This window comes from Manis javanica, chromosome 1 (genome assembly GCF_040802235.1).
Source record: "Manis javanica isolate MJ-LG chromosome 1, MJ_LKY, whole genome shotgun sequence".
NCBI classification, from domain to species: domain Eukaryota; kingdom Metazoa; phylum Chordata; class Mammalia; order Pholidota; family Manidae; genus Manis; species Manis javanica.
In genome coordinates, this window is record NC_133156.1 from 162,276,564 (window position 1) to 162,294,899 (window position 18,336).

Sequence of the window (18,336 nt, forward strand, 5' to 3'; positions counted from 1 at the left end):
ATAAACTTTTGTGTTCTTAGTTTCTGAAGTTTAAATTTCAGCCATCTATAATGCAACCCTGAAAGCAAGCAAAGAGGATAGAATGTTCTGTGCAAGCATTATTCATCTCTATCATTATCTTCTTTAAGATAGTACGCCTTATCACAGACATATTGTTTAAGGCATTATTTAGCCCTAAAGAAGATCCTGTTAAATTGAAGAGATTTATATTTTTTTAACAGTATGTATATATCAAATTTCACTGTGTATATGTAAAGTAGTGGGTGCTAACGAATTCCAGTGTTGATTATTTGGTCATACTACTATTTTGCATATAATAAATATCTCAGGATACTTTTATAAAAATTATTCACAGTAAATAGATAAAATAGAGAACAGATAATAGATAACATTATCCCATCTAAACAGAGAAGCAGAGAAGGCTTAACTAATTGAATGGGACTGAGACAGCTTAGGCTTTTCAAGTAGGCTACTTTGCACATTAACTACATCAAAAATTGACATAATTTAGATGTACTAACACATTCAGAAAAATCACAATTTGGCTTGGATGCAGCTGAGAAACTAGTAGGACTTAATATACTCCAGGGGTCCATATTTTAAGTTTAATAAACTGTCACTCCTATTCTTCTACGCAGGGCCATCCAGTGTAGAGATGTGGCCCAGTTCAGAAATGTTGTTACACAATTGGAAGCTGATTTAGACATTACCAAAAGACAACTAGGGACAGAACGCTTTGAAAGGTAAGTTTGTCTCTATGCAGTGTTCACCCTGGAAAACATTACATCTTAGATAACAACAGATTTTAGTTATTTTCATGATGGTTAGATTTTAAAGTTGAACTGAATTATGGTTTTATGACAGTACTAATAATGTCATTGGATATAAAGTTTAAAAGCCTTACTGTTTTGCTTTAGGGAGAGGGCTGTGCAAGAACTTCGCCGCCAAAATTACTCAAGTAATGCTTATCACTTAAGTTCTACAATAAAGCCAAATACAAAATGTCATTCACCAGAACGTGCTCACCATCGATCTCCTGACCGAGGCCTAGATCAATCATTAGAAGGGTAAGTAGTTTAAGGATCCACTCTTTGGGGACCATATAGCAATCAATATATACAGTAAATATTTGAGAGAGTTAGGAAACTCAATGACAATCTCACTAATAGTGCTATTTAAACATGATTATGATTGGATATGTTGACCTAAAAATATTTTGATAATTAATCTGTAAAAATACTAAAGTGAAAGATTTCTATTTTAATGTATACATAAATTACATTTTAAAAATATGATTTTTATTTTTGTTTCTACAACAAATTTTTTCATATACTTTCATTAACAAAATATTAGTTAATATAACACCTTAAAATACATATGGTCTAGGAAAATAATAGGCTAATTTTTCAGAGGAAAATATTTTAGATATATTCCTATATGCACCAATTTTGTGAAAACATTTTTATTTGGAAATTAAAACTTATACAAGAAATTACAAAAAATAAAATAATACAAAGATTATCTGTATACCTTTTACCTGTACTTACTATTGTTAAAGTCTTACCCTGTTTGTTTCTTGTGTGTTTATAAGACAATGCATGTGCTATCTCACACATGCACCCTCTCTCCACACATACACAATTATTTGGCTTTTTTAAAATTGAAGTATTTTATATTGATTTCAACTATACAACACAGTGGTACAACAGTTATTCATATTATTAAATCTTCGCCCCCTCTAGTGCAGTTACTATCTGTCAACGTAGAAAGGTGTTACAGAATCATTGGCTATGTTCTCCAAGGTGTACTACCATCCTCATGACCAACTTGTATTATAATTGAAAATTTTTGTGCCCCTTTATCCCCCTCACCCTCCCTATCCACCATTGCAGCCTCTTCCCCATGGTAACATTAGTCACTTCTCAGTGTCTGTGAGTCTACTGCTATTTTGTTCATTCTATTTTGCTTTGTTTCTATATTCTACAAATAAGTGAAATCATAATGGCATTTGTCTTTCTCTGCCTGGCTTATTTCACTGAGCATAATACCCTCTTGATCCATCCATGTTGTAAATGGCAAGGCTCCTTTTTATGGCTGAATAATATTCCATTGTGTATATGTACCACTCATTTATGGACATTTAGGTTGCTTCCACAACTTGGCTATTGTAAATAATGTGGCAATAAACATAGGAGTACATATATCTTTTCAAATCAGGGATTTTGCTTTCTTTCAGTAAATTCCTAGAAGTCAAATTACTGGGTCTAATGGTATTTCTATTTTTAGTGGTTGCACCAATTGACATTCCCACCAACAGTGTAGAATGGTTTCCCTTTCTCCACACCCTCACCAACACTTCTTATTTCTTGTCTTTTGGACAGTGGCCATTCTGACTGGTGTGAGATAATACCCCATTGTGGTTTTGATTTGCATTTCCTTGATGATTAGCAATTCTACATACACATGTTTTAAAAAATAACCAATATCTCCAGTTCCAATCCATCCTCACAGGTTTAGTTCTTTTTCCATTCTTTATGTGGTATGTCTGTCCTTTTACACTGAGAACCTTGGCTAAACAGCAAAAGGTTGACTCAACAACATTAGCATGGCCACTCATTTGTTCAATTCCAGAATGCATCTAAAATAGTTGCAAAATTTCATTTCTTCCTCTGTGTCACTACAATAAACAAACCAACTATAAAAAAAGTTCAGGATCTATTTGCAGTTCTTCCTTCCTATTCCCATACACTACCTTGCCCAAGTCTTGAGGGCATATAGTCAAATACTGTGTTCCTAAATTAGTTTGGATCAATTCATTTTTTCCCTGTTAGTGTGGTTATGATACACATTTGAAATTACTTAAATTCATTTGTTTCTGTTTGCTTTCATTTTTCATTTTTCCCCTTCCTACTTTTTCCCTTGCTTTAGCTTTATTTTTGAATATGTAGATTAATATGCTTTCAAAAGTTGAAGCTCTACAAAAAGTAATAGTCAGAGAAGTGTCATTCTCTCCTATACATCTTCTACATTATATCCCAGACCTTTCCACCCCTTCCTTTATGGTTTTATGGTAATGATATTCAGATTTTTATTTTTCCTTTCTTAAGCAAAACGTAGCTTACAGTATGTGTATCTTTGTGCTTTGCTTTTCTCACTTCCTTCTGGAAGTCACTCCATACTGATTCACTGTGATCCTCATTCCTTTTTATAGCTGCATAGTATTCCATTGTATGGGTGAACTTGAATTATTCAACCTGCCTCCTGTATGTGGACATTTAGGTAGTTTCCAACAATTTTCAGTTATAGATATAGCTGTAATTAATAATCTAATCTAAGTGTATTTTTGTATTGTCAGAGGTGTATCTTAAGAATAAATTGCTAGAAGTGGGATTTCTGGGTCAAGGATTAAATGTATATGTAGTTTTGTTAGTGTCAAATTCTCCTCCCTTGAGGTTATACCATTTTGCATGCTCACTAGCTATGTGTAAGAGTGCCTATTTCCCCACAGCCTCACCAGCACAGTGAACTGTCAAGCTTTTGAATTTTTGCCAATGTAGTGATTGAGAAATGGTGTTTCAGTGTAGTTTTAACTGCATTTCTTTTTATCAGTGATCTGAATATCTTCTCATATATTTAAGGGCTATTTTGTATTTTTCTGAATTATCCATTCCATTTGCCCATTTTTCTAATGGATATTTTGTCCTTTCTTTAATTTTTTAAATAAATTTGGGAAATTAGCCCTCTCTCAGTAATTTATGTTGCAACTATTTTCTCCCACCTTGCCATATTTCTTTTGATTTTACTCACAGTATTTTTTTTGTATAAAAGTTTTTACTTTTATGCTGTCAAATTTAAAATTTTTTTTCTGTAATGTGTCATCCAGATTTCTACTTAGAGTTAGAAAAATCATTCCCTGTATCCAAATAGTAGTAACTCATCAATTTTAGTACTTTTAGTACTTATTAGTACCTATATAGTTTTACTTTTTACATTTAAATTTCTTATCCATTTGGTGTCTATTTCTTAAATGGTATGAAGAATGGATCTAATTTTATTTTTTCCAAGTGAGTATCCAATTGTCTAAAGATCATTTATTTAAAAAAATAATAAATGAGACAAGTCTCAGTGAACCAGGTCTCTTTCTGGACTTTCTCTTTAAAATTATTTAAATTAATTACCCACACTTTTTAAATTATAGAGGCTTTATAATGTTTTTAATTTTGTAGAGTCAGTCCCATGGTTTGCTGATTTGCTGGTAAACTGTTTCTCCAAAGAAGGGGAGGGAGAAGCCCTGATTGTAGGACTTGCCAATTTCTATGGTATAAATATTCCTGCTGTGGCAAGTTTTGTGCCTAGTTTCAAGCTATCAAGCTTTTTACCACCAGCTCACAAAATTCCTGAATATGTACAGTCAGCTGCAGCATACCAATAGTGTAGTGCCGCCAAAAGCTCTTCTTTTTAAGTGTTCCACATATACTTTCTTGTGAGTTTAATTTTCCATATGAAATCTAGGGTTGACTTGTCTAGCTCCATTAAAAAAAAGCCCATTGAAATTTTTATTAAGATCACATTAAATTTATAAATTAACTTGGGGAGAACTGATTCTTGATAATGTAGAGATATCCTAAGAAATAAGAAGAGATGTCTTTCCATTTGTTCAGATTCACTTTCTGTCTTTCAGAAATAACGTGTAGTTTTCTTTATTTAGGTTTATATAGGAACATCCCTTGTTAAGTTTACTCCTATTTTATCATTTTTTGTTGCTATTATAAATGGGCTCTTCCCCCATCAATGTGTCTTCAAAAAATGCTACTTTTGTATGTTGATTTTCTGTGATGCTACCTCACTAAATTCTTTTATTGTTTCATTAAGCTTTGTCATTTATTAGAGGTTTCCAAGTATACTATAATGTCATCTACAAAAAGAGGCCATTTTATTTCTTCTTTTCCTCTTTTTATCTCTTGAATTGTATTCTATAGTTAATTGTATTAGCTTGTATCTTCAGAATAATTGATACACAGGGAATTCAAGATGGTGGCGTGAGAGGTGAGGCAGAGGACTCCTCCCAAAACCACAAATAGTATGAAAATACAGTTAATTAATACAACTAACCCTAAAACAGCAACAGGAAAGAAGGCTGAACCAGACAGCCTACAGACCTCACAAACAGAGCAGACCTCACGAAACAGAGTAATGTACCAAAGCCTTGATCCAGTGGGACCCAAGCCCTTCTCCCACCCCAGCTCACTGGTGGAAGGAAGAGAAATGGAGCAGGGAGAGAGTAGAAGCCTGGGACTGCTGAACACCCAGCCCTGCTTTGTGAGCAGAAACCTACATTGTGTGGTGCTCTGGAGGTTGGGGAGCTCGGACAGGCAGAGTACCTGAGAGACTGACATTCCGACTGTTTGTGGAGGATGGGATGCACATCCGGCCACTCTGTGAGAGAGGAAAGGCAGGTGGTCTGAGAGGCTTCCTAGCAGTGATAGGGCTGCTGGAGGGGCAGGGGAAGCTTGCTGCATGGGGAAGGGGAGAGCTGGACAAGGTTGTCTGGGTGCACTCTGCCCAGCTGGTTAGGAACTTTGAGGAGCTCCAGGTGCTCCATCCCTGTGGCTGCCTGCTCAGCTCCAAGGCTGCCACTGTGACACGCAGCCTGCTGCACCTCCCTCCTAGCCTGCCGGCACCAGCTCGCAAACCAGCAGTCACTGTGCCAGCATCAGGCCAGCCAGAGGGAGCCCCCCCACCCCTCAACAGCTAGAGACGCCCAGCACAGAGGCTTACACCTGTGTGCTTGGCCCACTGGCTCTGACACTAGAGACAGGCAACGCAGACAGGAATGAGGAAACAGATCTCTCCTCCCCCCAGGCACCAGCTCCGCTCCCTTACAGCCCCCAACCTCACTCTAGGGGCTGAGCAGCTCCAGAGACTGGAGTTTCTGGGCACTAGTGGGCACCTCACAGAAATATGACATGTCAAAAGAACATGGTTCAGACCAAAATCTCACAAACCCCAGAAAAAGGGACAAAAGAAACTGAACTCACCAATCTGCCTGAGAGTTCAAAATAAAAATCATAAACATACTATGGAGGTACACAAAAATATTCAAGAACTCAGGAATGAATTGAAGTCGGAGATTCAATCATTAAGAAATTCCATATCTGAAATGAAACATACGATGGAGGGATTTAAAAGCAGATTAGATGTAGTAGAAGAGATGGTAAATGGAATAGAAATTAGAGAAGAAGAATACAAAGAAGCTGAGACACAGAGAGAAAAAAGAATCTCTAAGAATGAAGGAATATTGAGAGAACTGTGTGAGCAATCCAAATGGAACAATATTCACATTATAGGTGTACCTGAAGAAGAAGAGAGAGAAAAGGGGATAGAAAGTGTCACTGAGGAGGTAATTGCTGACAACTTCCCCAGTCTGGAGAAGGAGATACTCTGAAGCCATAGAGGTGCACAGATCTCCCAACACAAGGGACCCAAGGAAGACAATATCAAGACATATAATAATTAAAATGGAAAATATCAAGGATAAAGACAGACTTTTTTTTTTTTGAGAGGGCATCTCTCATATTTATTGATCAAATGGTTGTTAACAACAATAAAATTCTGTATAGGGAACTCAATGCTCAATGCACAATCATTAATCCACCCCAAGCCTAATTCTCATCAGTCTCCAATCTTCTGAAGCATAACGAATAAGTTCTTACATGGTGAACAAATTCTTACATAGTGAATAAGTTCTCACATGGTAAACAGTACAAGGGCAGTCATCACAGAAACTTTTGGTTTTGATCACGCTTTATGAACTATAAACAATCAGGTCAAATAAGAATATTTGTTTGATTTTTATACTTGATTTATATGTGGATCCCACATTTCTCCCTTTATTATTATTATTATTATTTTTAATAAAATGCTGAAGTGGTAGATAGATGCAAGATAAAGGTAGAAAACATAGTTTAGTGTTGTAAGAGGGCAAATGTAGATGATCAGGTGTGTGCCTGTAGACTATGGCTGGACAAGGGCATTAAAACATCCACGGATGCAGAAGATTTCTCTCAAAACAGGGGGCGTGAGGTTTTAAGCCTCACCACTGTTGATCCCCAATTTCTCACTTGATGGCCCCCCTGCGACTGTGCCTGTCTTAGGTGGTTCCTCCATTGAGGAATCTTACCTGTCTCTGGCTAACCAGTCATCTTCCAGGGCCATACAGGGAGATGTAAAGTTGGTAAGTGAGAGAGAAGCCATATTGTTTGAAAAGGTTACCTTTTTACTTCTTTCCAGATTTATGCCCTGAGGCTTCTATGCCCAGCATTTGTCTTGAGGTATCTTTACCACTTGGAGGAATTATGATACTCGGTAAATTCGATATGAAGCACAAATTCTATTTAAGGGTTGTAATTAGGAAGGAAGAAGAAAAGCTATAGAGGTAGCAGACGGAAGAAAACATGGGAGGATTGATTATTTCTTTGACATATCTTCTTGTAAAGTAACTTAAGCATGTATAGGTTTTAAACTACTAATTAAATTGTGCACACACATTAACATAACAGGAATACAGTTATATAACCAAAGCAGATCTACAATTACCAGCCATCTCCAGTGAAGCCAAGAAAACCAGTTAGGCACCCTAGGCATTTGTGAAAATTTGTCAATGATATGATGGATATTGTCCAACTGTACTTGAGCAGTCTGAGAGAAATCAGACAAATTAAAACAACCCATTCCTGGGAACTGTTCACATCCCATATGTTCTTTTAACAGTAGATAGTCTGTAGTTGTAAGATTTTGGAGCGCTACAACTTGCACTTCTCCTAATTCTTGGTTGAGTTCCAACAGTATAGATCCAGTCAAATTTGTTGTTTAACTGAAATCACAGGCCAGCTTAGATATCTCCTCCATTCCAATGGCAAGTCCAGGAACCGGCGGGATGGATGCAGCTACAACTGCAACATCACCTGGATCTTTGTTGAGGTTTTTTGATGATCATCTTCTGGTATGACTCTTCAGAGAGTGCTGATGTTGGAAGTTCTTCTTCATATCATATCTTAGTTCATTTTCTGGGTAGCCAAATTAGGCTTTGATCCTCTGTATAAACACAAACAGACCCTTTGCCCACACTTTGATATGCCCTTTATACCATTGTGTAGAACTCATTGGAGGTCACCACACAGGAACTGCTTTTTTTTTTTTTTAAGAGAAAGGAATATTATCAGAAAAGTGTACCTCCATAGCCGATCATCTGACACCCTTTAAGTGGTCAAAATTAAGGATATTTAAAGCATGCATTAATCATTGATTAACAGTTAGTTTTATCCTGTCAAGGAGTAATCCCCCTTTTCTTTCTTTTTTTTTTATCTTTAATCTACACTTACATGAAGAATATTATGTTTACTAGACTCTCCCCTATACCAGGTCCCCCATATAAACCACTTTACAGTCACTGTCCATCAGCATAGCAAAATGTTGTAGAATCACTACTTGTCTTCTCTGTGTTGTATAGTCCTCCCCTTTCTCCCTCCCCCCCATGCATGCTAATCTTAATATCCCCTTTCTTCTCCCCACCCCCGCTTATCCCTCCCTACCCACCCATCCTCCCCAGTCCCTTTCCCTTTGGTACCTGTTAGTCCATTTTTGGGTTCTGTAATTCTACTGCTGTTTTGTTCCTTCAGTTTTTCCTTTGTTTTTATACTGCACAGATGAGTGAAATCATTTAGTATTTCTCTTTCTCCACTTGGCTTATTTCACTGAGCATAATAGTCTCCAGCTCCATCCATGTTGCTGCAAATGGTAGGATTTGCCCTCTTCTTATGGCTGAGTAGTATTCCATTGTGTATATGTACCACATCTTCTTTATCCATTCATCTACCGATGGACATTTAGGTTGCTTCCAATTCTTGGCTATTGTAAACAGTGCTGCAATAAACATAGGGGTGCATCTGTCTTTCTCAAACTTGATTGCTGCGTTCTTAGGGTAAATTCCTAAGAGTGGAATTCCTGGGTCAAATGGTAAGTCTGTTTTGAGCATTTTGATGAACCTCCATACTGCTTTCCACAATGGTTGAACTAATTTACATTCCCACCAGCAGTGTAGGAGGGTTCCCCTTTTTCCACAGCCTCGCCAACATTTGTTGTTGTTTGTCTTTTGGATGGCAGCCATCCTTACTGGTGTGAGGTGATAGCTCATTGTAGTTTTAATTTGCATTTCTCTGATAATTAGCAATGTGGTGCATCTTTTCATGTGTCTGTTGGCCATCTGTATTTATTTTTTGGAGAACTGTTCAGTTCCTCTGCACATTTTTAAATTGGATTATTTGTTTTTTGTTTGTTGAGGCATGTGAGCTCTTTATATATTTTGGACGTCAAGCCTTTATTGGATCTGTCATTTACAAATATATTCTCCCATACTGTAGGGTTCCTTTTTTGTTCTATTGATGCTGTCTTTTGCTGTACAGAAGCTTTTCACCTTAATATAGTCCCACTTGTTCATTTTTGCTATTGTTTTCCTTCCCCAGGGAGATATGTTCAAGAAGAGGTCACTCATGTTTATGTCTAAAAGTTTTTTGCCTATGCTTTTTTCTAAGAGTTTTATGGTTTCATGACTTACATTCAGGTCTTTGATCCATTTTGAATTTACTTTTGTGTATGGGGTTAGTCAATGGTCCAGTTTCATTCTCCTACATGTAACTGTCCAGTTTTGCTAGCACCATCTGTTGAAGAGACTGTCATTTCGCCATTGTATGTCCATGGCTCCTTTATCAAATATTAATTGACCATGTATGTTTGGGTTAATGTCTGGAGTCTCTAATCTGTCCCACTGGTCTGTGGCTCTGTTCTTGTGCCAGTACCAAATTGTCTTGATTACTATGGCTTTGTAGTAGAGCCTGAAGTTGGGGAGTGAGATCTCCCCCACTTTATTCTTCTTTCTCAGGATTGCTTTGGCTATTGAGGATCTTTGGTGTTTCCATGTAAATTTTTGAAGTATTTGTTCCAGTTCGTTGAAGAATGTTGCTGGTAATTTCATAGGGATTGCATCAAATCTGTATATTGCTTTTGGCAGGATGGCCATTTTGATTATATTAATTCTTCCTAGCCATGAGCATGGGATGAGTTTCCATTTGTTAGTGTCCCCTTTAATTTCTCTTAAGAGTGACTTGTAGTTTTCAGGGTATAGGTCTTTTACTTCTTTGGTTAGGTTTATTCCTTGGTATTTTATTCTTTTTGATGCAATTGTGAATGGAATTGTTTTCCTGATTTCTCTTTCTATTGGTTCATTGTTAGTGTATAAGAAAGCTACAGATTTCTGTGTGTTAATTTTGTATCCTGCAACTTTGCTGTATTCCGATATCAGTTCTAGTAGTTTTAGAGTGAAGTCTTTAGGGTTTTTTATGTACAATATCATATCATCTGCACATAGTGAGAGTTTAACTTCTTCTTTACCAATGTGGATTCCTTGTATTTCTTTGTTTTGTCTGATTGCCGTGGCTAGGACCTCTAGTACTATGTTAAATAACAGTGGGGAGAGTGGGCATCCCTGTCTAGTTCCTGATCTCAGAGGAAAAGCTTTCAGCTTCTCGCTGTTCAGTATAATGTTGGGTGTGGGTTTATGATATATGGCCTTTATTATGTTACGGTACATGCCCTCTATTCCCATTTTGTTGAGAGTTTTTATCATGAATGGATGTTGAATTTTATCAAATACTTTTTCAGCATCTATGGAGATGATCATGCGGTTTTTGTCTTTCTTTTTGTTGATGTGGTGGATGATGTTGATGGATTTTCGAATGTTGTACCATCCTTGCATCCCTGGGATGAATCCCACTTGGTCATGGTGTATGATCCTTTTGATATACTGTTTAATTCTGTTTGCTAATATTTTATTGAGTATTTTTGCATCTACATTTATCAGAGATATTGGTCTGTAATTTTCTTTTTTGGTGGGGTCTTTGCCTGGTTTTGGTATTAGGGTGATGTTAGCTTCATAGAATGAGTTTGGGAGTATTCCCTCCTCTTCTATTTTGTGGAACACTTTAAGGAGAATGGGTATTATGTCTTCTCTGTGTGTCTGATAAAATTCCGAGGTAAATCCGTCCAGCCCTGGGATTTTGTTCTTGGGTAGTTTTTGATTACCCTTTCAGTTTCTTTGCTCGTAATTGGTTTGTTTAACTTTTGTGTTTCTTCCTTGGTCAGTCTTGGGAGGTTGTATTTTTCTAGGAAGTTGTCCATTTCTTCTAGGTTTTCCAGCTTGTTGGCATATAGGTTTTCATAGTAGTCTTTAATAATTCTTTGTATTTCTGTGGAGTCTGTCGTGATTTTTCCATTCTCATTTCTGATTCTGTTGATTTGTGTTGATTCTCTTTTTCTCTTAATCAGTTTAGGTAGAGGCTTATCTATTTTGTTTATTTTCTCAAAGAACCGGCTCTTGGTTTTGTTGATTTTTGCTATTGTTTTATTCTTCTCAATTTTGTTTATTTCTTCTCTGATCTTTATTATGTTCCTCCTTCTGCTGACCTTAGGCCTCATTTGTTCTTCTTTTTCCAGTTTTGATAATTGTGATGTTAGACTATTCATTTGGGATTGTTCTTCCTTCTTCAAGTGTACCTGGATTGCTATATATTTTCCTCTTAAGACTGCTTTCACCACGTCCCACAGAAGTTGGGGCTTTGTGTTGTTGTTGTCATTTGTTTCTATATATTCCTTGATCTCTATTTTGATTTGTTCATTGATCCATTGATTATTTAGAAGCATGTTGTTAAACCTCCATGTGTTTGTGAGCCTTTTTGTTTTCTTTGTAGAATTTATTTCTAGTTTTATACCTTTGTGGTCTGAAAAATTGTTTGGTAGAATTTCAATATTTTTGAATTTACTGAGGCTCTTTTTGTTGGCTACTATGTGGTCTCTTCTGGAGAATGTTCCATGTGTACTTGAGAAGAATGTATATCCTGTTGCTTTCGGATGTAGAGTTCTATAGATGTCTATTAGGTCCATCTGTTCTAGTGTGTTGTTCAGTGCCTCTGTGTCCTTACTTATTTTCTGCCCAGTGGATCTATCCTTTGGGGTGAGTGGTGTGTTGAAGTCTCCTAAAATGAATGCATTGCAGTCTATTTCCCCCTTTAGTTCTGTTAGTATTTGTTTCACATATGCTGGTGCTCCTGTGTTGGGTGCATATATATTTAGAATGATTATATCCTCTTGTTGGACTGAGCCCTTTATCATTATGTAGTGTCCTTCTTTATCTCATGTTACTTTCTTTGTTTTGAAGTCTATTTTGTCTAATATTAGTACTGCAACCCCTGCTTTCTTCTCACTGTTGTTTGCTGAAATATGTTTTTCCATCCCTTGACTTTTAGTCTGTGCATGTCTTTGGGTTTTAGGTGAGTTTCTTGTAAGCAGCATATAGATGGGTCTTGCTTTTTTATCCATTCTATTACTCTATGTCTTTTGATTGGTGCATTAAGTCCATTTACATTTAGGGTGACTATTGAGAGATATGTACTTATTGACATTGCAGGCTTTAAATTCATGGTTACCAAAGGTTCAAGCTTAGCCTCTTTAGTATCTTACTACCTAACTTAGCTCGCTTATTGAGCTGTTATATACACTGTCTGGAGATTCTTTTCTTCTCTCCCTTCTTATTCCTCCTCCTCCATTCTTCGTGTGTTGTGTGTTTTGTTCTGTGCTCTTTTTAGGAGTGCTCCCATCTATAGCAGTCCCTGTAAGATGCCCTGTAGAGGTGGTTTGTGGGAAGCAAATTCCCTCAGCTTTTGCTTGTCTGGGAATTGTTTAATCCCGCCATCATATTTAAATGATAGTCATGCTGGATACACTATCCTTGGTTCAAGGCCCTTCTGTTTCATTGTATTAAATACATCATGCCATTCTCTTCTGGCCTGTAGGGTTTCTGTCAAGAAGTCTGATGATAGCCTAATGGGTTTTCCTTTATAGGTGACCTTTTTCTCTCTAGCTGCCTTTAAAACTCTTTCCTTGTCCTTGATCCTTGCCATTTTAGTTATTATGTGTCTTGGTGTTGTCCTCCTTGGATCCTTTCTGTTTGGAGTTCTGTGTATTTCCGTGGTCCGATTATTTCCTCCCCCAGTTTGGGGAAGTTTTCAGCAATTATTTCTTCAAAAACACTTTCTATCCCTTTTCCTCTCTCGTCTTCTTCTTCTGGTACCCCTATAATACGGATATTGTTCCTTTTGGATTGGTCATACAGTTCTCTTAGTATTGTTTCGTTCCTGGAGATCCTTTTATCTCTGTCTATGTCAGCTTCTATACGTTCCTGTTGTCTGGTTTCTATTCCTTCAATGGCCTCTTGCATCTTATCCATTCTGCTTATAAATCCTTCCAGGGTTTGTTTCACTTCTCTGATCTCCTTCCTGACATCTGTGATCTCCCTCTGGACTTCATCCCATTGCTCTTGCATTTTTCTCTGCATCTCCATCAGCATGTTCATGATTTTTATTTTGAATTGTTTTTCAGGAAGACTTGTTAGGTGTGTCTCCTTCTCAGGTGTTGACCCTGTGATCTTTGTCTGCCTGTAGTTTTGCCTTTTCATGGTGATAGAGATAGTTTGCAGAGCTGGTATGAGTGATGGCTGGTAGAGCTTTCGTTCTTGTTGGTTTGTGGCCTTCCTCTCCTGGGAGAATAGCGACCTCTAGTGGCTTGTGCTGGGCAGCTGTGTGCAGATAGGGCTTCTGCTTCCTGCCTGGCTGCTATGGAGTTTATCTCCACTGTTGCGGTGGGCGTGGCCTGGCTTGGGCAGCTGCTCCAAAATGGTGGAGCCCCATTGGAGGGGGAGTGGCAGGGATGCTATTTATCTCCATAAGGGGCCTTTGTGCTCCCTGCGGCCCAGGGGGTTAGAGTGCCCAGAGATCCCCAGATTCCCTGCTCTCTGAACTAAGTGTCCTGCCCTACCCCTTTAAGACTTCCAAGAAGCACTCTCCAAATGGAAACAACAACAGCAAAAAAAAAAAAAAAAAAAAAAAAAAAATTAAATTAAATGAATAATTTTTTTAAAAAAGAAAAGAAAAATGTACGATTTTCTTTGTCCTCAGGTGCCGGTCTCAGGCACCCGCTCACTGGTCTTGCTGCCCTGTTTCCCTCGTATTGGTGTCCCTGTCCCTTTAAGACTTCCAAAAAGCACTCACCAAAAAAAAAAAAAAATGGCTGCTCCCGTTTCTTTGTTCTCCGGCGTTGGCCTCAGTCACCCGCTCACCGGTCCTGCTGCCCTGTTTCCCTAGTATCCAGGCCCCCCGCATGCACTGTGTCTTCACTCTGGTCCGGATCACTGGATGTTCAGCAGTCCTGGGCTCCTTCTCCCTCCTGCTCAGATCTCTCTCTTCCCGCTGGGACCTGGGGGGAGAGGTGCTCGGGACCCGCCTGGCCGGGGTTTGTATCTTACCCCCTTTGCGAAATGCTGGGTTCTCACAGGTGTGGATGTGATCTGGTTGTTGTCCTGTGTCCTCTGTTCTCTATTTTAGGAAGAGTTGTCTTTGTTATATTTTCATAGATATATGTGGTTTTGGGAGGAGATTTCTGCTGCTCTACTCACACCGCCATCTTGGCTCTGAACCTAAAGACAGACTTTTAAAAGTAGCTAGAAAGAGAAAAGATCACATACAAAGGAAAATCTATCAGGTGATCATCAGATTTCTCAACAGAAACCTTACAGGCTATAAGGGAGTGGCAAGATATATTTAATGCAATGAAGCAGAAGGGCCTTGAACAAAGAATACTTGACCTGGCAAGGTTATCATTTAAATTTGAAGGAGGGATTAAACAATTTTCAGATAAGCAAAAGTTGAGAGAATTTATCTCCTACAAACCACCTCTACAGTGAATTTTGGAGGGACTGCTATAGATGGAAGTATTCCTACAGAATATAATTCATAACATACAAAGAATGGAGAAGGAAAAAAAAGAAAAAGGAGAAAAAAAGAAGAACCTTTAGGTTCTTAGCATACAAAGTCAGTTACATTAGACTGTTAGATAGTAAGTGAATTGCCCTAGAACCTTTGGTAACCACAAATCTAAAGCCTGCTATCGATAATCACCCTAAATGTAAATGACCTGAATGCACCAATCAAGACATAGTCACTGAATGGAAAAAAAAAAGACCCATCTGTATGCTGCCTATAAGAGACTCACTTCAAACCCAGAGACATACACAGAGTGAAAGTAAAGAGATGAAAAAAGATATTTCATGCAACTAACAGAAAAAAGCAGGAGTCACAGTACTTGTTTCACACAAAATAGACTTCAAAACAAAGAATGTCACAAGAGACAAAGAAGGACATTACATAATGATAAAGGGGTCAGTCCAACAGGAGGATATAACTATTATAAATATCTATGCACTCAATACAGGATCACCTACATATGTGAAACAAATACTAACAAAATTAAAGGGGAAAGTAGAATGCAATGCATTCACTTTAGGGGACTTAAACACACCATTCACTCCAAATGACAGATCAACCAGAAAGAAAATAAGTAAAGAGACAGAAGCATTGAACAACGTATTAGAACAGATGGACCTAACGGACACTCCATCCAAAAGCAACATGATACACATTCTTCTCAAATGCACATGAACATTTTTAAGAATAGGTCATATACTAGGCCACAAAAAGAGCCTCAGTAAATTCAAAAAGATTTAAATTGTACCAACCAGCTTCTCAGACCACAGAGATATGAAATGAGAAATAAATAAGGCAAAGAAAATGAAAAAGCCCACAAACACATGGAGGCTTAATAACATGCTCCTAAATAATCAATGGATCAATGACCAAATAAACAGAGATCAAGCAATATATGGAGACAAATGACAACAGTAATTCAACAACACAAAATCTGTGGGATGCAGCGAAGGCCTTGCGAAGAGGGAAGTATATTGCAATACAGGCCTACCTCAGTAAAGAAGAACAATCCCAAATGAACAGTCTAAACTCACAATTAATGAAACTAGAAAAGGAAGAACAAATAAGGCCCAAAGTCAGTAAAAGGAGGGACATAATAAAGATTAAAGCAGTAGTAAATAAAACTGAGAAGAGTAAAACAATAGAAAGAATCAATGAAAGCAGGAGCTGGTTCTTCAAGAAAATAAACAAAATAGATAAATCCCTAGCCAGAGTTACCAAGAAAAAAAGAGAGTCTACACACATAAACAAAATCAGAAATGAGAAAGGAAAAATCACTACGGACACCACAGAAATACAAAGAATTATGAGAGAATACTGTGAAAAATTATATGGTAACAAACTGGATAACCTAGAAGAAACAGATAACTTTCCAGAAAAATACAACCTTCCAAGACTGACCCAGAAAAACAGAAAACCTGAATAGACAAATTACCAGCAAAGAAATTGGTAACCAAAATACTACCTAAGAACAAAACATCTGGACCAGATGGTTTCACTGCTGAATTTTACCAAACATTTAAGGAAGACCTAATACCCATCCTCCTTAAAGTTTTCCAAAAAGTATAAGAGGATGGAATATTCCCAAACTCATTCTATGAGGCCAACATAACTTTAATAATACCAAAACCAGGCAAAGACACCACAAAAAAAGAAAATTACAGACCAATATCCCTGATGAACATAAATGCAAAAATACTCAACAAAATATTAGCAAACCAAATTAAAAATACATCAAAAAGATCATCCATCATGATCAAGTGGGATTCATCCCAGGGATGCAAGGATAGTACAACATTCAAAACATCAACAAAAACAAGGACAAAACCCTCATGATCATCTCCTTAGATGCTGAAAAAGCATTCAACAAAATTCAACATCCTTTCATTATAAAAACTCTCAATAAAATGGGTATAGAGGGCAAGTGCCTCAGCTTAATAAAGGCCATATATGACAAATCCACAGCCAACATTATACTTTACAGCAAGAAGCTGAAAGCTTTTCCTTTAAGATCAGGAACAAGACAAGATGCCTACTCTCCCCACTTTTATTCAACATAGTTCTGGAGATCCTAGCCACGGCAATCAGACAACACAAAGAAATAAAAAGGCAAGGAAGAAGTTAAACTGTCCCTGTTTGCAGATGACATGATATTGTACATAAAAACCCCTAAAGAATCCACTCCAAAACTACTAGATCTAATACCTGAATTCAGCAAAGTTGTGGGATACAAAATTAATACACAGAAATCTGTTACATTCCTATATACTAACGATGAAATAGCACAAAGAGAAATCAGGAAAACAATTACATTCACAATTTCATCAAAGGAATAAAATACCTAGGAATAAACCTAAACAAGGAGATGAAAGACTTATACTCTGAAAACTACAGGACACTCATGAGAGAAATTAAAGAAGAAACCAAAAATGGAAACACATCCCATGCTCATGGATAGGAAGAATTAATACTGTTTAAATGGCCATCCTTCTTAAAGCAATCTACAGGTTCAATGCAATCCCTATCAAAATACCAAAAGCATTCTTCAATGAACTAGAGAAAATAGTTCTGAAATTCATATGGAACCACAAAAGAATAGCCAAAGCAATCCTGAGAAGGAAGAATAAAGTGTGGGGAATTGCGCTCCCTGACATCAAGCTCTACTACAAAGCCACAGTAATCAAGACAATTTGGTACTGGCACAAGAACAGACCCATAGACCAATGGAACAGACTAGAGAGCCCAGATATAGACCCAAGCATACATGGTCAATTAATATACAATAAAGGAGCCTGGTTATACAATGGGGAAATGACAGCCTCTTCGACAGCTGGTGTTGGCAAAACTGGACAGCTACATGTAAGAGAATAAAACTGGATTATTGTCTAAGCCCATACACAAAAGTAAACTCAAAATGAATCAGAGACCTGAATGTAAGTCATGAAACTATAAAACTCTTAGGAAAAAACATAGCAAGACTCTCTTGGACATAAACATGAGCAACTTCTTCAAGAACATATCTCCCCAGGCAAGGGAAACAAAAGCAAATCTGAACAAGTGGGACTATATCAAACCTAAAAAGCTTCTGTACAGCAAAGGACACCATCAATTGAACTAAAGGACATCCTACAGTATGGGAGAATATATTCATAAATGACATATCTGATAAGGGGTTGACATCCAAATTATATAAAGAGCTCATGCATCTCAACAAACAAAACACAAATAATCCAATTGAAAAATGGGCAGATGATCTGAACAGACACTTCTCCAAAGAAGAAATTCAGATGGCCAACAGGCACATGAAAAGATACTCCACATCCCTAGTCATCAGAGAAATGCAAATTAAAACCACAATGAGATATCATCTCACACCAGTAAGGATGGCCATCATCCAAAAGACAAGCAA

At 37.4% G+C, this 18,336-nt stretch overlaps 1 protein-coding gene across 7 annotated transcripts in view; it reads left to right on the plus strand.

Annotated features, from left to right (window-relative positions):
* TSGA10 (testis specific 10) overlaps nucleotides 1-18,336 on the plus strand; it is a 135,043-nt gene that overhangs the window by 111,333 nt on the left and 5,374 nt on the right. For all 7 annotated transcript variants that reach the window (XM_073239891.1, XM_073239896.1, XM_073239889.1 and 4 more), the window contains 2 exons: nucleotides 639-743; nucleotides 918-1,067. In XM_073239891.1, the coding sequence (XP_073095992.1) occupies nucleotides 639-743; nucleotides 918-1,067 (255 nt within the window). The remainder of the gene's footprint in view (nucleotides 1-638; nucleotides 744-917; nucleotides 1,068-18,336) is intronic.